Source organism: Lissotriton vulgaris, chromosome 2_1 (assembly GCF_964263255.1).
Source record: "Lissotriton vulgaris chromosome 2_1, aLisVul1.2, whole genome shotgun sequence".
NCBI lineage: Eukaryota > Metazoa > Chordata > Amphibia > Caudata > Salamandridae > Lissotriton > Lissotriton vulgaris.
The window spans coordinates 1,674,329,888-1,674,353,576 of NC_141687.1; the positions used below are offsets into that span (position 1 = coordinate 1,674,329,888).

The 23,689-nt window shown below is 50.9% G+C and overlaps 1 protein-coding gene across 1 annotated transcript in view; it reads right to left on the reverse strand.

The window, feature by feature from the left end:
• The window catches only part of CEP85 (centrosomal protein 85), a 413,787-nt gene that overhangs the window by 202,617 nt on the left and 187,481 nt on the right, over positions 1–23,689 (reverse strand). Inside the window, exon 9 of the mRNA XM_086957634.1 lies at positions 23,068–23,222. Within this exon, the coding sequence (XP_086813760.1) occupies positions 23,068–23,222 (155 nt within the window). The remainder of the gene's footprint in view (positions 1–23,067; positions 23,223–23,689) is intronic.

Here is a 23,689-nt window from a genome sequence, read left to right on the forward strand (position 1 = left end):
GCCTCCAGGGTCGGAGCGAACGACGAGGAAAGGACCCTGCCGCCACAGAGCACCGCTGCCCCGGATGACCCGTGACCTGCCCGGCTGAGAGCCGCAACGAACAGCGACCCCGGAAAAGCAACGCGACGTGGGACAGCTCCCCTGGAAGCCGCCCGCTCCACAAGAATTTGAAAGGTACTGTGTTGTATCCTCCCGGTGCGAGCGACCTGCAACCCGAGCTCGCACCGCGCCCTCTGCTCCCAACGCGAGCCGCCTCTGAAACCGAGGCTCGCACTGCTCCTGGCCCTCGAGGCCCCCGCAGAGAGCGCATTGAGGCGCTACGAGACACTGAACCTTGTCGAACCTGGGCAGAAGACCCAAAAGATCGCTTATTGCTGAAAGAGAACTGTGGCAACCTGAACTTAAGTAACCTGGAACCGCTATTGAAAGTTTGACAACTGTATTTACAAGCCTGCTTGAAATTTATATAAAGATACATATATATTTTCACAAATACAGTTTGGTGTCATTGTGTGGTGGGTTGGTTGTGACGGTGTAATATTGCAAATGTTTAACCCTATGTGCCCCAGAGATTAGCCTAAGACTGCTTAAGCCACACTACCTAGAGGGTAAGCAGAGGTTGTCTTAAAGGTAGCCCTCAGCCCTGACGAGGAAGAGAGAGTCCCTGCTTGTCGCTAGTGTTGCACTGCGCCAACTAGAAACTCCCCCTTCCTACAGTAACAATCTGCTATATTAATATCAGTAGAAATTGTGCTCCTCAGCGGACAATTTGATAGGTGCAAGCTTACGTTTGTCATGTTCAAGCAGTGTGCAAATATCTTTTCAGGTTACTAATGGCAATTTAAGCTAAAGTTAAGAAGCTTGACAGAGCAAGAAGAGTTGAGAGACCATGTTCCAGGGCAAATGTTAGAAAACATTCGGCTTTGACAGTGCCCCACTGATTGAAAGCAAAACTCACTGGGCAGACTGTCAATGAGAATCACTAATGGATTACAGCAACAAAGGCAGAAGACTTGTGCAAGACTTATATAAATAATGCAAATTCATTTGGAGTCATGTCAAGATTAGGGAAGAAAACCTCTGGAAAGAGATCCAAACTAATCTGCACATCCCCAAAAAATACAGTGTCTTAAAGGATAAGTTACTCACCTGAAATCCTAGTTCTCTTCCAGGGGTATCCTCATCAAAGTCATAAGCACTGAATAGTCCCGCCCATGTGCGGGACCCCGGAAATAATATAAAAATATATATGTAAAGAACACATATCTCGTTCCAAATATAAGTAAATACATATATCATTTCTCACACCAATGCAGCTCCAAGGCTAGACAATGTAAACACTTGTATATGTACAGCAATTAGAAAGGAAACAAAAACATTAGGTCAAATAGTCCTTGCACTTTGTGTTTTAACTAGTAAAAACACTCATAAATTCTGCAAATTGCTCATAAAAGACATTGTCAGCCATAAGCTGCATTGAAAAGTGAATTACACAGAAAACTGAAAGCATTTTCAGTTAAAACTGGCACCGTGCCTTTAAGGCAGCCATAACCCCAGGCTTCCCATCATGCCTCAGGGTTGACAGTTAGGTCAGTTGTTCTTTGCATAACCCTGAAGTCAGGGCTAAACTACAAGTCAGAAACGTGCATCTCTCAATTACCTGGGGAGGCGGGCGGGTGTGCTTATGACTTTGACGAGGATACCCCTGGAAGAGAACTAGGATTACAGGTAAGTAACTTATCCTTCTCTTCCAGGGGATCCTCACCAATAGTCATAAGCACTGAAGCACAAGTTACTACTTGTGTAACGATATATCTGTAAGAGACATTAGTTAGTGATAGATTGCTTACCTTAGAATATCCCCAGGCGTCAGACTGGATCCGGAAACTTTTGCGTAGCAATACCCCTGTGCGCCGGTAGGCGTCGTCTGCGGCTCCGCGTCCGTCGTCGGCGTCGTGAGCGCCGGGATGACGTCGTCGGAGTACTTAGACGGCGCCCATGCGCGCTGACGTCAGTTCTGATAACACAGCTTTTCCGCGCCAGATACGCAGAGCCATGATAGAACTAACACTGGTGCCATGAAACTAGGGCCCTGAAAGGGGATGGCCTTAACCCTAGATATCGGTTCGCAGAACGGGGAGGATGGGTGGGCGGTAAGGAATCTATCACTAACTAATGTCTCTTACAGATATATCGTTACACAAGTAGTAACTTGTGCATCTGAAAGAGACACGTTAGTGATAGATTCCTTACCTTAGAATAGATACCCCAGCAATACCAACCCCGGTGGTGGGTCTGCGAACCAATATCACACCAGAAAGTCCTGGAGGACGGAACGGCCAAAGAAGCCATCCCTCCGGACTTGACTGTCCAGGCAGTAGTGTCTTGCGAACGTGTGCAGCGAGGCCCACGTGGCTGCCTGACAGATGACCTGCAGGGGGACACCGCGGCCCAGGGCAGTTGTCGTTGCCGTGGCCCGAGTGGAGTGAGCCCGCAATCCAGCCGGGGGCTCCTTCCTCGCCATGGAGTAACATGCTTGGATACACAAGATGATCCACCTAGAGATGGTCCTCTTGTGCACAGCCTTTCCCTTCTTCGCGCCCACGTAACCAACGAAGAGTTGGTCATCCACCCGGAATTGGCGTGTGCGATCCAGGTAGTAGGAGAGCGCACGTTTTGGATCCAGACGGTGGAGCCTCTCCTCCTCTTTCGAGGGATGCGGAGGCGGAAAGAAGGAGGGCAAAGTGATGGACTGCCCGATGTGGAAGGCCGTGACAACCTTGGGCAGAAAGGAAGGTCGTGTACGTAACACCACCTTATCAGGATGAACAGACAGGAAAGGTGGAGAAGAAGAAAGAGCCTGGAGCTCACTCACCCTCCTGGCAGAGGTGATGGCAACCAGGAAGGCCGTCTTTAGAGTAAGGCGACGAAGAGGGCAGTTATGAAGCGGCTCAAAGGGAGCACACATCAGATAGGTGAGAACCAGATTCAAGTCCCACTGGGGCATCACGAAGGGAACAGGAGGGAACATGTGCGTGATGCCCTTCAGAAATCTACTCACAATAGGGGACTTGAATAAAGAAGGCTGATCTGGTAGCCTCAAGAAGGCTGATAGAGCAGAAAGGTACCCTTTAAGAGTGCCCAGAGCAGAGCCCTGCTGGGCAAGGGAAAGAAGAAAGAGCAGCACTTCCGAAAGGGGTGCAGAGAGAGGATCCACAGCCTTTGCTGTGCACCATGCCACAAATCTGTTCCACCGGCAGGCGTATACCGACTTTGTGGAGGGACGCCTGGCTGCCAGAATGATATCACAGACTTCGGGAGGCAAGTCAAATGGCCTCAACTGCCGCCGCTCAATCTCCAAGCTTGTAGGTGGAGACTGGACAGGTTTGGATGCAGGACCGTCCCCTGCTGCTGCCACAGAAGGTCCTCCCGAAGAGGCAGACGAATCGGGGGATCGACTGACATGCTGAGTAGCTCGGGATACCAGTATCTTCGTGCCCAGTCCGGAGCCACAAGGACGACCTGGGCCCGGTCGCGCCTGATCTTCTTCAGCACTCTGGGCAGAAGTGGTATAGGCGGAAAGGCGTACAACAGACCGCAGCTCCACTCGCGACGAAAAGCGTCTCCGAGCGAGTGCCGCCTTGGAAATTCCAACGCGCAGAACTGCTGACATTGCGCGTTCTCTTCTGTGGCGAATAGATCTAACCAAGGCTCTCCCCACTGTCGAAAGAGACCTTGCGCCACGTCCGAGTTCAGACGCCATTCGTGATCCATCATGCACCGGCGGCTGAGTTCGTCCGCCCTGGCATTCAGAGAGCCTGCCAGGTGTTGAACCACCAGGGTCACGCCCTGATGTTCCAGCCACTGCCAGAGGCGCAGAGCCTCCTGGCAGAGGGTCCACGACCCCACACCGCCCTGTTTGTTGCAGTACCACATGGCGGTGGTGTTGTCGGTGAACACTTGCACTACGCTCCCCTTGACAGAGGGGAGGAATGCCTTCAGTGCAAGACGAATCGCCCGCAGCTCCAGAAGGTTGATGTGGAGCCGGGACTCCGCCGGAGACCAGAGGCCTCTGATCTCCGCCTCTCCCATGTGGCCTCCCCAGCCCTGGAGGGACGCGTCCGTCACAACTACGTGCTCCGGCTGGGGTAGGGAGAGGGGTCTGCCACTGACCCAGTCGCGGTCCGTGAGCCACCACTGCAGTTGCTTCGCAGTGCCCTCTGAGATCAGGACATGATCGGACAGGTTGCCCTGATGCTGGGCCCACTGAAACTTCAGGTCCCACTGCAGAGCCCGCATCCGCCACCTGGCGTGACGCACCAGAAGGATGCAGGAGGCCATCAGCCCCAGAAGCCCAGCGTCAACCTGACCGAGACTCGGGATAACGGCCTGAAGACAGGAATCAGAGCCTGAATATCCCGAACCCGCTGTTCGGGTGGGTAAACCCGAAACTGCGCCGAGTCGAGAACCGCTCCGATGAAGAGGAGCTTTTGAGAGGGACACAGGTGCGACTTCGGCACATTGATGGAGAACCCCAGCAAGTGCAGGAGGTCGGCCGTAGTCTGGAGGTGGCTGACGACTGACTGGGGCGAGCCCGCCTTCAACAACCAGTCGTCGAGGTAGGGGAAGACTGATATCCCCTGCCTGCGCAGATGGGCTGCGACCACCGCCATCACCTTCGTGAACACCCGTGGGGCGCTGGCAAGGCCGAAGGGGAGCACGGTAACTGAAAGTGCTCTTGGCCTACCATGAACCGTAGGTAACGCCGGTGGGCCGGCAGGACGGGGATGTGGAAATAGGCGTCCTGCAAGTCCAACGCTACCATCCAGTCTCCCGGGTCCAGGGCAGCCAGGACCTGAGCCAAAGTGAGCATCTTGAACTTCTCCGTCCGGAGGAAGCCGTTGACGTTCCGCAGATCCAAGATAGGGCGTAGGCCCCCTTTGCCCTTCTTGGGTACCAGAAAGTAGTGGGAGTAACAACCACGTCCTACTTCTGGCCCAGGAACGCGCTCGATGGCCCTCTTGGCCAAGAGGGCCGAAACCTCCTCTTGCAGAAGTTGCAAGTGATCCCCCGACACACGGTGGTATTGAGGTGGCATGGATGGAGGGGAAGACTCGAAGGGGAGGGAGAAACCCCTTCGGACAATTTGCAGCACCCACCTGTCCGAAGTGACTGTATGCCAGTGGGAGAGGTGATGGCGAACCCTGCCTCCCACAGGCGTCACATGGGCCTGAAAACTCGGACTAGGAAGGTTTTGAGGCGGGGGCTGCTGAGGGAGGTGTGGACTGGCCTCGCCGCTGGCCCCGACCACCGCCACGGCGGTTCCCACGTCCGCCACCGCCTTGCTGAACATTCTGCGGCGCGTGGCTGACGGTCCGTGGTGGGGCGCCCCTTCCGTGGCCACGAAAGGAGCGAAAGGCACCCGATTGCTGGCGTGGGGCCGTAAGGCCCAAGGACTTGGCCGTGGCCCTGGAGTCCTTGAAACGTTCCAGCGCATGGTCTGCCTTGTCGCCGAAGAGGCGACGGCCATCAAACGGCATGTCCAGGAGGGTGGCCTGGACATCGGCCGAGAAGTTGGCGGACCTCAACCAGGCGTGGCGTCGAACCGCCACCGTCGTTGCCATCGCCCTGCCCAGTGAGTCCGTGGTATCCAGCCCACACCGGATAGAAAAGCGTGCCGCATCTCGGCCGTCCGCAAGGGTTTGGCTGAGTGTAGCCCTGACCTCCTCAGGGCATTGTGGCAGCACCTCCGCAACCGTGTCCCACAGAGTGTGGGTGTAGCAGCCCAAGAGACAGTTGGTGTTCACAGACCGTAGCCCTAGGCTCACAGACGAGAAGACCTTCTTCCCGAACTGCTCATATCTCTTGGATTCCCTGTCGGGCGGGGCCGACGGGAATGCGGTTTGGGAGTTAGAGGCCTGGATGACCAGGCTCTCGGGGTGGGATGGGTGGACAAAAAGCATGGGTCGCCCGGTGCCGGGCGGTAGCGTCTGGCCACGTTCCTGTCCACAGGGGGGCCTGTGGCGGGCTTGGACCAAGTGCCCAGCAGAACGTCACACAAGGCCTCATTGAACGGCAGGAGGGGCTCCGCGGAGCCGGACTGCTGTTTGAGGACCTCAGTGAGGAGATTAGTCCTCACGGCCGCGACGGGGAGCTGAAGGTTTAAGGCCTTAGCTGCCTTCGTCAACACTACGCTGTAAGCAGAACCCGCCTCCGAAGCCACAGTCGGGGGCGACGTAAATCCAGTGTCTGGCGAGGTGTCAATACCACTGGCCTCCCCGAGCTCATATGTCCAGTCCTGATGTGACTGGCAATCACGTGCCAGAGGGTCCTCGGACCCCTCCCATTGCTCCTCGTCATCTGGCTCCTGGAGACCAGGATTAACAGCCAGGGCCTCCTCGTGGAGATAGAAGTCTCCAAAGGCCGACGGAATCGGCGCCCAGCGGCGCCCCTCCGACTCCTGAGTAGGACCGTAGGAAACATTGGGGTCGGCCACCACATCGGCTGCCGGGGACGACACCTGAAGGGACGGCGCCGGCGAGGTCGTAAGGTCGACCGGCGAGGTCCCGGATCCGGTGCCGGATCCAGCGAGGTCGCGCGGCGCCGGGCCCGGAAGGACCTCCACACGGAGCCGATCGGCCCGAAGGCGCCACGGGAACCGACTGAGGAGTGAGGGCCCTCATGGCCATGAGGTACCTCTCGACCTCCTCCTGCGACGCGCCCAGGGACCCGAAGGTGTGGGGCAGGCGGCGACGCTGGCGACTCCCGCGGAGCCGCGTGGGCGGTGTCGCCCGAGTCCCCGGCCGCATCGAGCGAGCGTCGGGGCGGGTCGGAGGACCGATGGTGTCGTTCCGACCTCTCATGCCTCTTACCTGAGGACTTGGAACCAGACGATCGGTGTCCACTTCCGGAACGTCGCTGACTCCGACCTCGCGACCTGTCCCTCGACCTCCCGTGGGACCGGGACCTGGAGCGGCGCGGGCCGAGTGCCTCAGCTCGAGACGCTTGCGGGACCGCTCCCGCCTAGCCTTCGACGTCAGGGCCCGGCAGTCGGCGCAGGTTCGATCGTCGTGGTCGAGGCCTAAGCACTTCAGGCACCGGCGATGGGGGTCCGTGACCAACATGAGTCGGCCGCACTTCGAACAAGGCTGGAACCCGGGCATCCCTGGCACCGATAGTCGAGACAGTCGACTAAGAGAAGATCAAAAAGGATCAAAAAACTTTTCAGTCAAAAAGTGACTGGGGGTAGAGCTTCTTCCGGATCTGCGCTAGCTGGCGCGGAAAAAAGAAGAACTGACGTCAGCGCGCATGGGCGCCGTCTAAGTACTCCGACGACGTCATCCCGGCGCTCACGACGCCGACGACGGACGCGGAGCCGCAGACGACGCCTACCGGCGCGCAGGGGTATTGCTACGCAAAAGTTTCCGGATCCAGTCTGACGCCTGGGGATATTCTAAGGTAAGGAATCTATCACTAACGTGTCTCTTTCAGATTAGAATAGCAAGCCCATCAACCACCTGCAGGTAAATGAGAAGTACATGACCCAACTTAAAAAGACCAATCACAACAGCCCGAATCAGCTGTTAAACATATTCCTCAAGAAGGCCTGGCCTACATGGGTATCTGCTCTCGTGTCAGAATCAAGACAGTAATGTCTGGTAAATGTATGGACGGAACTCCAGGTAGCCGCCTTACAAATCTCAGACATGGGCACATTAGTGAGGAAAGCCGCAGTCGCAGCTTTCCCTCTGGTGGAATGCGCTCTGGGAGAAACCCCCAAGGGCTTCTGCGCCAGCTGGTAAGCAAGTTTAATACATGAAACGATCCATCTTGAGATAGAACGCTTCGAGGCAGCATGACCTGTCCTGATCGATCCATAGTTAACAAAGATGATCACAGTGATGAGTACCTTTAGACCTATCTAGATAGAACTTTAAAACTCTTTTCAGGTCTAAAGAATGCAGAGCCCTCTCAGCTGGTGTAGAGGGATTGGGAAAGAACGTGGGCAGAGAAATAGTCTGATAAACATGAAAATCTGACACCACTAGGCAAGAAAGATGGATGCATCCGTAGCACCACTCTATTCAAATGGAACACCGTATAGGGTTCAGAGGAACAGAGAGCTTAAATCTCGCTCACTCTGTGAGCCACGTGATTGCTACCAAAAAAGCTGCTTTCCACGAAAGATGTTGTAAAGTAGCTTTATGAATGGGTTCAAAAGATGGACCCATTAGCTTCGATAGCACCAGGTTCAACTCCCAGGGAGGAGAAGGAGGACGTACTGGAGGGTATACTTTCTTTAACCCTTGCAGGAAGTCTTTGACAGATGGTAACTGGAAAAAAGAGGGTTGAGAAGGTGACCGCCTATAGGCGGTTATAGCAGCTAGGTGCACCTTCATGGAATTAAACTTTAAACCGGCTTTAGCCAGATATAACCGGTAAGGAAGCACTGCTTCTTCCTGACATTGAACAGGATTATGATCATTCTGTATACACCACATATAAAATTGCTTCCACTTGCGTGCATAAGAATGTCTTGTGGAGGGCCGCCTTGCCTCTTTTAGGATGAACATGCAGTTCCCTGGCAGCCCTAGATGCCCGTACTGTATGACCTCAGGAGCCATGCTGCCAAGTTCAGTGACGGAAGGTTGGGGTGGTAAATCCTCCCGTTCATCTTGGACAACAGGTCCGGCCTGCATGGTAACCTCTTGTGAGGAGTCGCTGACAGGTGAATCAGGTCCGTGTACCACCATTGCCTCGGCCAGTCCGGGGCGATGAGGATCATCGTTGTGCACAAGTGTGTTAACTTGCTCACCACCTTCGGGATCAGCGGAAGTGATGGAAAAGCATACACAAATTCCCCTGACAAGTCGATCAAAAGAGCATTCCCGCTCGTCCCTGGCCAGTAGAACCTGGAGGCGAAGTCTTGGCATTTTGTGTTTTGGTCGTCCGCGAACAGGTCTATGGTGGGACGAACCCAGGATTGGAAAATTTCTTCTACCACTGCGTCGTGTAACACCCAATCTTCCTTGTCGTCGAAATAACGGCATAGAGCGTACGCCCTCACATTCTGTTCACCTGGGAGGTGGACTGCTGTGATGGACAACTTGCAAGCCAGAAGTCAATGCCCAATCCTTTGTGCTTCCAGCGACAGAGTTCGTGAGCACGTCCCCCCCCCGCTTGTTCAAATAGTACATTGCGGTGGTGCTGTCCGTCTGTACTAGAACTGAAGCTTCGTGAATCGAGGGAAGGAATGCCTTGAGAGCTAGGTGGACTGCTCTTAACTCCAGCATGTTGATGTGGTAGGTACTTTCTTTGTGCGACCACAGCCCTTGCACCTGCAGTTGACCCATGTGTGCTCCCCAACCTAGAAGGGAAGCATCCGTGATCAGAGTCTGCACAGGGGGAGGTTGATGGAACAGAACTCCCACCTGCATATTTTGTCTTTTGGTCCACCATGGAATGGAAGCTCGAGCTGCGTCTGAGAGAATGATGTGATCGTCGCAGAGAGCTGATTGCTGGTCCCACTTGTCCTCCAGATCCTGCTGAAGAGGACGCATTCGAAGTCTGGCATTCAGGACCAGGAAGATGCATGATGCCATCGACCCTAGCAGGGAGGCAATCCAGCACACTTTCTGAGCCTTGTTGCGAAGCACCAGCTGACATTTGTGGGTTATCGAAAACTGTTTCTCCTCCGAAGGAAACACTTTTCCTACTTCGGAGTCTAGCAGAGCTCCTAGGAAGTGAATCTTCTGGGTGGGTTGAGACTGATTTTCCGAAGTTGACATGTAGCCCTAGTCGCTGGCAGAGCTGTATGCAAGTCTGGAACGGACTTCTTACGCTGTCTGGGAAGGGACCTTTCAACAGCCAGTCTGTCAGTCAGTCAAATATCTTTATTTCGGTAAATTAAAACCATAAAAGCAATACACAATTCATTATTAAACATACAATATAAAATTTACAAATATTGAAATATAGACATGATTGCAATTCATACGTTCATTCTTAAAACGATTAAAATCCTTGATACAAAGAGTAGATACTAAGCAGTATAGATTCAAAGAGGCCACCCCTATTTCCCACTGTTCTTAATACATTTTCCCAAAACGTAGTTGACAGAATATCAACCTAGGTAATTGTTCGTCTGGGTGAGACTTGTTTTATTTATTCGGGCTGCCGCTACCAAAAAACTGGCTACACTATATGTGACCTGCACAGAATTAAGCATTTGCAAATATAAAAGCGCAGGCCTCACCTGGACAAAGTTAAGATCTTTCAAAATTGGGTATAATTTTTTTTTACGGGCCACCAGATAATGTTCACAAAACATCACTAGATGAAGCGTGTCCTGTGTAGAAAAACTATCACAGGTACAAGGTGGGGTATTTTCTGGGGTCCCCCTTTTTGTGTAGGCACCAAGCACAAGGTGAATGAGGTTGAACCTGAATCTAAGTAAAAGAAAACGATGGTATGGTTTGGTCACGTATTTTAAGTAAGGTTCCATGACTGGGGAGATGGATAATTGATATATTGATCTCACCATTGGTTTACTAAGTTTGACCTCCTCCCTTTCCGTCTCCAACAGATTTCGGAAATGCAACTTAACCCACCCTACATCCTCTTTCCTGAGGCCCTGTGGTGATGAATACATGTCCGGACGCCCCAGCCTCACGCATGCCGCTCTAACATACGCAAGCCAGGGTATACTATCCGCTTTATCCAAGGCCAAACAGTCTTTAAGTATGAGGTGGTTCAGCGTAATCTCCTCATTTGTCCAGGTTTTAACCCATCGTAGCAGGGGGGTCATTTTTAGGAGATCAGTGATATATCCCAAGCCCACTTCACAGAGGATTGAAAATGTAGGGGATGACTTTGGGAGGGACAAAAGGGATCGTATAAAATTATTTTCTACAGTTTGAATGCCTGGTGATGGTACGTAGCCCCAAATATCGGCCCCATAGGATGCAATTGCTAAGCATTTTGATTTATAGATGCGGATCATAGCCTCCATGGGTTTCGAGCCAAGTCTTTTAGAAAAATTTATAAGACCTGTGGTGGATCTTACAACCCCATTGCCCTTAAGTTTCAACTGAGGCCCCCAGGTTCCTCTTTCATCAAAGGTGACACCTAAGTAGCAGAAGAAAGGTACCCTGGAGATTGATGTTTCATTGCATCTGAAAGTTTTGATCTTCATACCTTTCCTGCGTGGACCCGTTACCATAACGTGGGATTTTGATGTATTAATTTTTAAATCCAAGGCTTCCATAAAGGAGCCAAAGTGGTCTAGCAGTCTTTGTAAGCCCGTGCCTGTGCGTGCGAGTAGGACGGCATTGTCCGCGTACAGGAGAACCGGAATGGATGACCCTCCCATACGCGGAACGTCCAGGGTGGCTAGGTTCAGAGATTTACCCAGGGAATTAATATAGAGTGTAAATAGGAGAGGGGCCAGAATACAACCTTGTCTGACCCCTCTCCCTGATCTGAATTGCTCGGTACACCTGCCTTCCCTTGTTACCCTAACAGAAGCGGACAAATTATGATGAAGATCATGTAAAAAATTAACCAAGGTGATGTCCAGACCCATGTGTGGGAAGGTGGCCTGATATGCAGTGCTCACTATTCTAGTGAACACTATGTATCAGTCCAGCAACCCTTATTGATGATTGGTTGTAAGTCAACCTTATAGACCAGCTATCCTAGTAGCGTGGATACGAGCAGTCTAAGGCTAAAGACTCGAGGGGGCGTGTTAAGCCAGCTGTTTACCACACATATACCCCTTGAATACCAAGTGAAAGGACACCACACAAGTGTTATGAAAATAAACAGTGTATTTATTAAAATCACAACAGCCCTGTACTCTTTATGAGGACAGGGTACTAAGCACAAAACAAAACTCTTACAAAAATACTTAAGTTAGCACAGTATATACGAATGCCCGAGGGGCACGGAAAACCATATACTCTGAAAGTGGAATGCGAAATTACTAGCAGGTAAGTACAGTACTAATAGGCTTTGGAATCGCTAGATCTTGACTATAGAATCTTCAGATTACTTCTAGGAGACCCAGGGGACTCGGGTGCAGAGTGTGCACTCTCACGCGGGATGCGGGACAAAGTCTATGGTAGCTAGAAATTGCAAAGTTAGTGTTCTCGGGGGAACCCGACCTGGTAGGAGGAAAACGAAAGTGGATTCTGACCCTTGGATAGTGAGGCTATGCTGGGGCACCGAAATGCCGAAGTTACCTAGCCCAGGGGCTGCAGCTGCATAGGACTCAAAGGACGTCTGGAATCCTCGTAGACGGACCAGGAGCCTGGAAGAAAGAAGTTGCTGGCAGGCGACCAGTGAAGAAAGTTCGGTGGATCCAAGCCTGGATCGATGGAAGATGACACCTGAAAGCAGAGGGGACCAAGTTCGAGACTACTAGCCAGTAGTCAGTGGGCACCAGGAGGGCACCGGATGGTAGCCACCTCGACTAGGTGAGTGGGTGACGCTGTGCTCGCAGATCTCACGGACCAGGAGGCGTTGTCGGCGACCAGGATGGAGGAGCGAGCTGTCCCACGATGATTGAAGCTGTCGGCGTCGCTGGACCCAGGATTGGGCAACAAAGCCTTGGCAAATTCAAGCCCACGCGGTGGACCTAAAATGGCGTCTAGAGTGGACCAGGAGAGTCCAGGGTGCCTCTCTTGAAGAAGGAAGCAAGGGCCAGTCTGGAGCAACCAGACCAGCAGCAGTGATGTCGTCGGGCGTCGTGTAGAAGGCCACAAGCCAGCCGGCTAGTAGCCACACAGCGCGGTGAGCACGCAAAAGCAGAAGGGCCCCACGCAGATCGTGGAGATGCTGGAGGGCTGATCTTCGGTGCTGGAGCTGCTCAGGGTTGGGGCTTCTCGGACCCCAAAGCACTCACCAGTGGAAGACTCGGTGGGCTTGTTACAAAGAAGTTGTGCAGTCTTGGCGATCGTCGGTCCCTCGAGGTCTCGTCGCACTCACAGTTCTCAGCTTTGCTGTAGAGGTGAGTAGAGGTCAGAGGTGCCAGGGAAGCCGGGTCTCGTCGAGCTGGGTCGTCTGATTCATGAAGAAGGACTTGCAGCAGACCGCAGTGTTCTTAGGATGGTGACCGCTTGATGCAGGGTGACTACTCCTTAGCCACAAGGGAGAATCTTGAAGAAGAAAATCTTGATGTCTTTCGCAGAAAGTCGTGTCTCGATTCCAAAGATGATCTAATTTGAACAGGGGGCCCGCTCCCATCTTTATACTAAAAAAGGGGGCTGACCCGGTGACTAGGTCCTGCCTATGGGTGGGACTAGGAGGGAGGTGGTTACACCCCTCTCCCATGCCGGACTTCCCCAGGCCAGGGGCTGGTGTGCCCCTGGAACTGGTTCAGACTGGCCTATGCGTAGTGAGCACCGGGGTGCCACTCAGCAGTCACCTTCCTGTAAAGCCCTGCCTACCCAGGATACACAAAACCATGTCTGGGATGGTGCTAGCACCGCCCCGGACAGGAAACCCTTTGTCCAGGCCTCCCTCGCTGGAAGGACTCCCAGCAGCAGGAGGTCAGACTCGTGTCTATGGTGGCAGCATCCATTTTGTGGAGCTGAGGCTTTAGTTAACTTTAACCGGGGTTCACAGTTACATACATGTCGTGTCCCTCTAGAATTGGCGAGGGGTTAGTATTCCAATTCGTATGACACCTTACTCGACATGTTTTGATAAAGCAATACCAAAGTTAGCATTTAACCGCGAGGATTATAATGCACTTAAGAGTATATGGTATGCGATATCATGGAACAGCTATTAGGACTTGATTCCGCAAGCTGCAGACAGGCTCAGCTCATGCCAGAGCACCATCTCACACGATTCCAAGCACTCTGCCTTCAGGATTGTCAAGGCCTGCCATAGGAGTGACTGATAGGAATCTGTGTGTCCATTTTAGGGTTAGGTATAGGTATACTACACCTACAGCAAAGGGTGATTACACGACTTTGCCCCAGCTGTCATGCAGCCAGTTGTGTCAAATTTAGGAGGCCAGCCAGGGGTGGCATAATACATGCTGCAGCCCCTGGCAGCCCTGGGTACACCCATGCCCTGAGTTACAGGGTCTGATAGGGTGGCCCAGTACCAATTGGAAATGCACCTAGGGTACATGGAATCCATTTTAAAGAGAGAGCAGTAGGCCTGGGGTCCTGATTGGCAGGGTCCCAGGTCGACTATGTCCAAAACCAGCTAAAACACAGGGCAAAAAGTTGGGGGCAACCATAGTCAGGATGTACCTTCCTACACCATGTCCCGCAAAATAAGCCATAGTTTAGAGCGATTAACCAAATCAAATGCGGAGGATAAATCCATGAAACCTAAATATAATAGCCCCTCCTTCACCACTGTGTATTTACTAATAATAAGGTGAAGATTTAAACATTGGTCCATGGTCCCCCTATGTGCTCTAAAACCATACTGGATGTCAGAGAGAACCCCACTCCCCTCAAGCCAATCCCCAAGTCTTTGTAAAAGGACTCTGCCCAAGATTTTAACAGCAGAGTCCAACAAGGAGATTGGCCTGTAGCAGGCAGGATCCCCCCTGTTCCCCTTCTTGAAAATCGGGACAATAATGGAGCTGGACCAGGAGGATGGAAAGCCTGCTGAAGATATTGCATTGAAGACGTTAGTTAATATTTTGGACCAAAATTGTGGATACTGAATGTAAAGATCAGAAGGAACCCCATCGGGTCCAGGGGCCTTCTATTTGCTTGTATCTTTAATCGCCCTTTCCACCTCGGAGATATTAAATTTCATGGTCATGGTGTTTCGAGGGGGCACTATAACTGGGGATGTTGGAGCCCCTGACTCAGTTTCATAGATTTCTTCAAAGTGGTTTAGCCATCTTTCGTCCTCGATCACACAGTCCATATCTGTTTTCCCATCCTCGGTGAAAAATGACTGATTAATAATGGCCCAAAATGCTTTACTGTCTCTCAATACGTCTGTGGATAATAGTTTGTCCCAGGCTTCCTCCTTGATTTGTTTCTTACGCTTAGCGAGTGCAAATTTATATTCCTTTCTAAGGCTCGCCACGAGTGACTTATCTCTAGGTTTGTGTTTAAGTGCTTTCAGTAAGGTACTATGCGTGAGCGAGCATTCCTTGTCAAACCATTTATGCATCTTCTTTATGCCTTGTGAGCCGTTCCTGGACTCCAAATTCTTGGAGATCCTTGAGCATATCTCAACATAAGCAGCCACAACATCAGGCCCTAATGAAGTGGGATCAAGGCAGACTCCCATCTCTGCCTCGGTTTCCTGCGCTAATGTTTTAAAGAAGTTTTCAGGGACAATCTTCTCCCATTTTATCCTCCTACCCTGTTCCTTAGTTGAAAGATCTCTTGGAGCGACCACACCTGTGTCTCCTTCAGTCGAGAAACAATCCAGGTCCACGGTCAGTAAAACGGGGTTGTGATCGCTGAAAGAAGCGGTCACTACCCTGTATTCCCGTGCTTTTGCTAACACCCCAGATGATACAAAGATGTAGTCAATGATGGTATTTGCGTCTCTCCCAATAAATGTGGGCGCTCTGGTCTCATTATTGCCAAGGCCTAGTTCAAATAAGTTTAAGTTGGCAAGGCTCTCAAGCCCCTCACCCTCCTTAGTATGTTCGAAGTGGGGAATCCCCTCAACCGGTGAGCCTCCATATATATCATTATAACAATCCCCCTCACAGGGGTGAATATTAAAATCGCCCAGGATAACCATCTCTGGGACGGAAGTGCAATCGTGTTTATAGACTGACAAAAAATCTGCCAGGGCAATCAGGTGCTCGTTTACAAAAGAGCCCTCCCTGGAATTATAAAAGTTAATAAGTAAGAGAGTTTGATGGTCCGAAATAGCCCACTCAATTATTAACGTATTCATAGGAGCGGGTTCTATTTTTTTTAAAACCCCAACCAGATTAAGTGAGAACAGTATAAGTAGGCCTCCCTTAGCTCTCCCTCTTATACCCGGTACTGCTGGGGTGGAAAAACTGTGAAAGCCATCCAGTGAGAAACAGGTTGTTATATCCCATGTTTCTTGGAAGGCCAATATATCGTATTGTTTAACGAACGCCTGCCAAATAGGATCTAGAGCCTTAGCGGTTATTCCTGCCACATTCCAAGTAAGGATTTTACAACTTATTTTTTGAGAGTTATGCACCCCCCTGACCTCAGCAACTACAGGGCCCTTGTCGAAAGATGGAATTAGATTTCACTTCTGCATGTCCAAAGTACTATTTTCCTTTTGCAGAGTGGTGGGGGAAATATGGGGCCTCTGTCTAATTGGTGAGCCCTGTGTTTGTCAGTCGACCCAGTCCGTGGTTGACAGACATTCATAGCGGTTAGCAGTTGGGAAATTGTAGTAATTATCAAACCCATTTACAGTCTGGTGTTAATAATGTGGGTGACTGTTTTGTGGCCCTGCAACAAACCCACCTTGAAACGGTCTGCCTCTTTTTCTCCTAACCAAGTTCCATTCCTCATCTCCTCCCTCTTCCCAGCCATAAGGTTGCGCCTCCCATGGGGGGTTAAACCTCTGTCTGACTTTTTGGTCTTGTGGGCCCCTTAACCAACTCCATCTTTTATCTACTTGATTCCCAGGTAGGTAGAAATAAGAGAGGGGCCTAGCAGTAACCGTGCTTGCTTGGTATCTAGAGGATCCTCTACATATATGCTCTACCACCTGTGTATTCTCAAAAGTGACCACAACGCAATCCCCTTGTAAGTGTTTCCTATTTCCTCCCACCCATGGGGTTCTCTCCTCCATTAGAATGTTACTTGGAATATTCGGTGGTAGGGGATGGTTTTTGGAGAGCCAGTGGCACACTTTATTTTTCAGGGCCTGGTAGGATTCTACTTCAGATGGTGAAATTTCAGTGACTCCAGTGAGAATCACTACATAGGGGCATGCATCTGGGGGAAGATGGATGTTTCTGCGGACCGCTACCTTCACTCTTGGGGCCGGGTCAGGATTTGCAGTCGGCGGAGTGGGATCATTGGATTTAACTTGGGGGGTTGACTTAGGTTTAGTTGAGTTCTCTAGTTGTTTTAGATCAGGGGTCTTTGCTTTAGTGCCTCCCAGGTTTGGGGTGTTACTAGGATTCTTGGGAACTTTGTTTTTAGCCACAGTGACGCTTTTGCCAGCCAAAGATGACTTATTAGCTGGATTCGCGACATGGGGCGTTTTGGCATTCAAGGTAAAGTTTGGGGCACTTATATCCTTATGAATGTTTTTCAAAATGGTTTCTAGACAACGTAATCTAACCTCTATGGGTTCGAGTAGGGCTTTTAACATATTAAAAATATTATTATTAGCCGTGGTTAACCCGCTCCCATCTTGGCTATATTTGGCTAGATTAGTGACTTCACCACTAAGTTCCAGAATTTCCTCCAGACTATTGTCGATAATTGTGTCGTCTGGAAGACTTAGAGGCAAGCCAATTTTTGTTGAATGCACCCCCCCTGTATCATTTGCACAGACTGCCAAGTTATTATTCACAATTGCCGGGTCTAAGATGGTATTGTCTCGGTTGTGGGCAGTTTGTGCTTTCTTCCCTTTAAGGGTGGTGGATTTGTTGGCCTTTTGTTTAGGGATTGCCCCTTCTTTTAAGCCCCTTTGATGTGTGGCACTTGCCGAGGGAGGATTATCTGACGCATTTCTGTCTAAGCCACTTTCTGTCAGGAGATTAAGATTAGGGGTAGCTTCCAAGTCCTGTTGTGAGCTTGAGACATCAAAATCCCCGGTATCCCCAGTGTTATGGACCATGGCAAGAATGTTGGGGCGAGACTCTATGTTAGGCGTGCATGCCTGGGCAATGAGGCCTAGGGAAGATCTCTTGGCCATAGCTAGGTCTTGGGACACCCGCCTGTCCATTAGTACTATCCCCTCGTCAATTAATGCATTAGTGCGAACAATAAAGTCATCCAGAGTCCCGGTGAATTTTTTCGCTCCTGCAACAGCCATGCTTCTGGTCTCCCGACAATTCATGACAGAAGCCCAGTGCTAATCACAAATGACCGTTTAAAAAGTTAACAATGTAATGAGAGGCCCATGTATACTTCGGGCTTAGCAATGAATGGCAGCTAACAACCCTATGTCATGTAATGAGATATTAGCAAACTTACAGTTTGTGTCCAGTAGTTACTAGGGCTGAGGGAAATCGGGCAGGGGTAGTCGCCCAGGCCAGGCTCCTCAAGCCTCTGAGGGCCTCAGAGGGCCCGCCCTTGTCCCGGGCTTCTCCCGGCGCGTCCCGCGCGCGTCCTCGCGGGACGATGGACCGGTCACCGCTTTATGCGCCTCCTGGCGCGCTCCGGTGACGGGTCTCGTGTCCTAAGGGCTGCTGGGAACTGTAGTTCACTAGCTGACCGGCGGAGCTAAGCCCGGCCGGTCAGCCTTCCAAAGATGCAGCCGAGTGCAGGAAAGTGCGGGAAGGCGCTATGTCAAGCCCGTCCTCGGGCAGGAACAAAGCTGCAGTGGTACAGGTCCAGTGGTACAGCCAAAGTGCGGTGAAGCGCGATGTCAAGCCCGTCCTCGGGCAGGAAGCCAAGCTGCAGGTCAGGTTAGAGGAACACGAAGGACTGCGCACCGGTCACCGCTTTATGCACCTCCTGGCGCGCTCCGGTGACGGGTCTCGTGTCCTAAGGGCTGCTGGGAACTGTAGTTCACTAGCTGACCGGCGGAGCTAAGCCCGGCCGGTCAGCCTTCCAAAGATGTAGCCGAGTGCAGGAAAGTGCGGGAAGGTGCTATGTCAAGCCCGTCCTCGGGCAGGAAGCCAAGCTGCAGGTCCAGTGGTACAGCCAAAGTGCGGTGAAGCGCGATGTCAAGCCAGTCCTCGGGCAGGAAGCCAAGCTGCAGGTCAGGTTAGAGCAACAGCCAATCGTCCAGGTATGGGTATACGAAGACCCCTCTGCGGCTTAGAGCGGCTGCTACCACGGCAACACACTTTGTGAACACCCGGGGAGCCGACTTCAACCCAAAGGGCAGGACTTTGAACTGATAGTGGGAGGTCCCCACCCGGAACCGAAGAAATCTCCTGTGACTGGGATGTATTGGAACATGAAAGTAGGCATCTTGGAGGTCCAGTGAGCACATCCAATCACATCCCCTGAGATGTGGATATATTTGGTGAAGCGCCAACATGCGAAATGTTTCCTTTTTGACGCACAGATTGAGAGTTCGCAAGTCCAGAATAGGTCTGAATTCTGTCTCTTGCCCCTTTTTTCTGACCAGAAAATATCGGGAGTATACCCCTTTTCCCCTTTGAGACACTGGCACTCTCTCGATGGCTGACTTCGAGAAGAGTGGCCACTTCTTTTTGCAGAAGGTGTAACTGATGATTCGATATTGCCATCGGGGAAACCGGTGGAGGCTGATGACTGAAACAAGACAGTATCCATTCCGAAGTGTAGATAACACCCATCTGTGGTTTGTGATGTTTTGCCACTCTTCCAAATGACCCGCAAGGCTTCCCCCCACTGGAGTGGTCCACGCGCTGGGGGAAGGAAAGACTCATTGCTTGGACTGAGCTTTGCCGGTGTTGTTGCCCTGGCGTTGATTCCCTCCTCCTCTGGAATTACGCTTTCCTCTATACTGGGACTTTCGCTGACCCTGCTGGTCTTGACTTCTGCCAGTTGGGGGTTTGAACCCGCTGTTCGGAAGAGCCCTTATTGTAGGAGCAGTATTTATTTTTGAATTCTTTTTTCTTTTCAAGACCCACCGCCTTGAGAGTGTCCAGCTCTGTTTTCATGCGCTGCATCTCTTCGTCCATGCTCGCTCCAAACAGTGAAGTCCCCGAAAACGGCAAATTCAGAATAAGCGCTTGGGCTTCTGGTTTTAAAGCTGTTAGGCGCAACCAGGATGATCTCCTTGCTGATATACCTTGGGCATATCCATGAGCCGCCAGGATCACCCCATCTGCTGGGGCACCTATAATTTGGTTGGAGACCTGACTGCCCTCCAGACGGATTACTTCAAAGTCCTTACGGTCTTCCTGAGGGAGTTTGTCCACAAAACGCTGTAGAGAATCCCACAGGGACCTATCGTAACGTCCCAAAAAGGGCCTCTGCGTTAGAAACCTTAAGAAAAGACGCTGAAGTACTGCAGACTCGTCTCCCCCGGGAATCTTGCGTCTTGCTGTCTTTGTTTGGCGGTACAGTAGCAGAAGAGGAAACCGCACTGGATTTCCTTGCTGCTGCGATGATTACTGAGTCCGGGGGAGGATCAGCTCAAAGAAACAGAGGGTCCTCTTCTGGAGATTTGTATTTCTTCAGGATCCTCGCCGGAGCCGCTTTGACCGTTGCTGGAGTGAGGAATACCTCCATCACCGGATCTATAGTGCCAGGCACTAACGGCAAAAGGGGTTTAGGTGCCGACCTGTGATGCAGCATTTCAAAAATCACTGAGGTCTTGACCTGCGGAGTTGTTAAGGGAACTCCCAGTTTTATAGCCCCTCTTCTCAGTATGTCCTGAAAGGAGAAGATATCCTCGATCGGAGATACCCTTGATGGAGGGGAATCCGTCAGAGTGGGCGAGTATTCTGTATGTGAGTGTGTCGGAGAAGAGGTAGTCGGTGATCTTTGTTCTCTCCTACTGCTCCTAGATCTGGATCTACGCCTGGAGGCATGTACTCTAGAGCGTGATCTTTCCCTACGGCGAACCGGAGAGTGTGATCTTCCTTTGGACCTCACCGGAGAGCGAGACCGTTCTCTAGGTCTAGAGAAAGGCTGCTGCAATGGAGACGCTGTCTCTTTATCTGTAGCCCAATTGTGCAGCGGTGCATACCATCGAGGAGACATTCTGACAGTAGGAGGCTGCTGTGCGTTGTCCCTCACTGGAGAGCATGCAGGTGCTACATCCTTTCGCCCCTGTGGAGGAGGTGAAGGGCAGTGTCTGGATTCTTTGCGCCCGACGTGTAAATGATCACATCCGGGCCAGAAGATGATCTCGATGGGGAAGACAGACTCACAGGAGAAGCAGTGCGACTGAGAACCATGATGCTCTGCAGTTCTCTTCCTCTTGGCAGCGTGACCGATGCTCTCTGGAGAGCCCTGGTCCCCTTCCGCAGCTGAAGCTGTTCTTGAGGACCTCTGAGATGTAGGCCCATGACTCGAAGACCGAGCCGGCCAGGCTCGATGTCTCGGTGTGTTGCACCACCACTGGCTGATGAATCAGAAGAGCTTGCGCTGGAGTCAAATGTCTCAACGTCAAACGCCGGGGAGATGACGTCGACGGAAGAGTCCTCGACGTCGAGCGCCTATGATTGGACACCGACGGAGGATGATGGGTCGCTGAATGCCCTCGACTGGAAAGCCTTGACGTCGAGCGTCGATGGAGAGAAGCAGGCGGAGGATGCCTCGACGTCGACCGTCGATGATGAGACCGGCGACGGAGGGAGACGGCGACAGAGAGTGCCTCGCCGTCGATCGCCGATGACCTGGCGACGACGGAGGGTGCCTCGACGTCGATGATGATATGCCGACAGAGGATGCCTAGACGTCGAACGCCAGTGACTAGGCGTCGACGGAGGCTTTGGCGTCGAAGACTGGACGTGAGCCTTCGACGATGGAGGTCTCGACGTCGATCTTCTACGCTCCAACGTAGACATCTCCCTCGACGCTGCACGTTGCCCAGTTGATGGCAGCGGAGTTACCTTACTCTTGACTCTGAAGTCTTCACCGTCGAGGGGAGTTGACTAGTCGTCGGTGGAAAATTCGACGCCGAAGGAGAGCAAACCGGGACATCTCTCGACGTCGACCGCGCCCTCCGCTTTTTCTGTCTCTTTGGAGACCTAGCTCTCTCAGAAAGCCCATGAATCCTGATTTTTTTCTCTGTCCTTGAGAGTTCTACTTGACAAGGACTTGCAGTGATCACAGCTTTCTGGAGAATGAGAGTCAGGAAGCCAGAGGATACAGACAGGATGTGTATCAGTCTTAGCTTTCTTCTTCCCGCAGGAAGAGCAGGAATCAAAAAGCAAAGGCATTTTTGACCAAAAATGTACCTTTTTTGAGCCCAAAAAAGGCAGCACTAGCTCTCTAAGGCTAAAAGCTGTCGAGTGAAGACAAAAATTGAAGGAAAACGCCAAGTATTTTTGACAGAAAGTCAACAAAAAGGTGGGAACTGTTTAACCAGGGTCCTGACTGAAAGAGCAGGAAAGAACAACTGACCTAACTGTCACCCCTGAGGCATGAAGGGAAGCCTGGGGTCATGGCTGCCTTAAAGGCACGTTGCCAGATTTAACTGAAAATGCTTTTAGTTTTCTGTGTTATTCACTTTTCAATGCAGCTTATGGCTGACAATGTCTTTTATGAGCAATTTGCAGAAATTAAGAGTGTTTTTACTCATTAAAACACAAAGTTCAAGGACTATTTGACCTAATGTGTTTTTGTTTCCTTTCTAATTGCTGTACATATACAAGTGTTTACATTGTCTAGCCTTGGGTTTGGAGCTGCATTGGTTTGAGAAAAATGATATATGCATTTACATATATTTGCAACGAGATATATGTGTTTTTACATATATATTTTTATATTGTTTCCGGGGTCCCGCACATGGGCGGGAATATTCAGTGGTTATGACTATTGATGAGGATCACCTGGAAGAGAACTTAGTATAATAAAATTGGGATTTTAAAAAATCATAATGAATGTTCATGAACAGGGTGGGTAGTAGCAATAGAAATGAATTGCTGCACTAAGCATCCTTAAAAGTAAATTGGAATCTAAACTGGTTAATTAAAAAGAACCAAAGGAGGTGAAGGTGTATCAGATTATTGAAAATCTGCAAAGGACTATATTCTCCCAAATGTACCTATGCAAAGGGTCACGGACTTCTCCTGAAACTTGGTTTATCAAAATCAGTAGAACGGTCAAGTAATCTTGTACATTTAGACAATTGTGAAGCGACTGATTTTAGAAGTCTAAAGAAACCTGGCATTCACTTGCTTTGCGCATATGCACTTTGGCGACATGAGCCTACCGAGATCACTCTTAATGAAACTGGTAAAGATTTTTGATGAAGGGAGGACAAGGATGCAGACTAGATTTGCTTGCATACCTTTTAACAGTTGTGACTAGCTCCAGCACCCTCTGTTTCTCATTCTCAATCTGGGTGTCCCTCTCTCGACAAGCTGTTCGAGCATCCGTTAGGGTTCTTTCAAGCTCAGACACCTTCTCTAGCAGTTCTGAGCACTTCTCGCTTGTCGCCTTCAACTACAAAATAAAAGGCACAATTCATTATAGAGAAATGCATACTTTTGAAAATCCATGTACCTTGTGATGTAACCCTCCACCCAATAATGGGACAACTTTCACGTCTCGAGCCCCACTTGCAAACCAATTTCCTGCCCGCAACTAAAGTTTCTCTTTGGGGCACCTTTCCTCCATTGTTGTACCCGCCTATAGGGCTACCTCATCTTCACAAGTAGAGTCACCTGAATACAGCAACAGCTTGTCCTCTCACTAAACCTCCACATACATTCCCCTGCAGAGGACTGGTGAGTCCATCCCAATTTAGCAACATTTTGCCTTGTTCTAGTACAGCAATACTTTGTATCACCAAGTTGCCTCACCATTCCAAGGTGTACTCTGCATTACTTTTCAGAACGAAGGGGCTCGCTTGAAGGACGTAAATAGACGGTGAAATTATGATTTAGGAGCAACTCTGAGTGCAGGGGTTA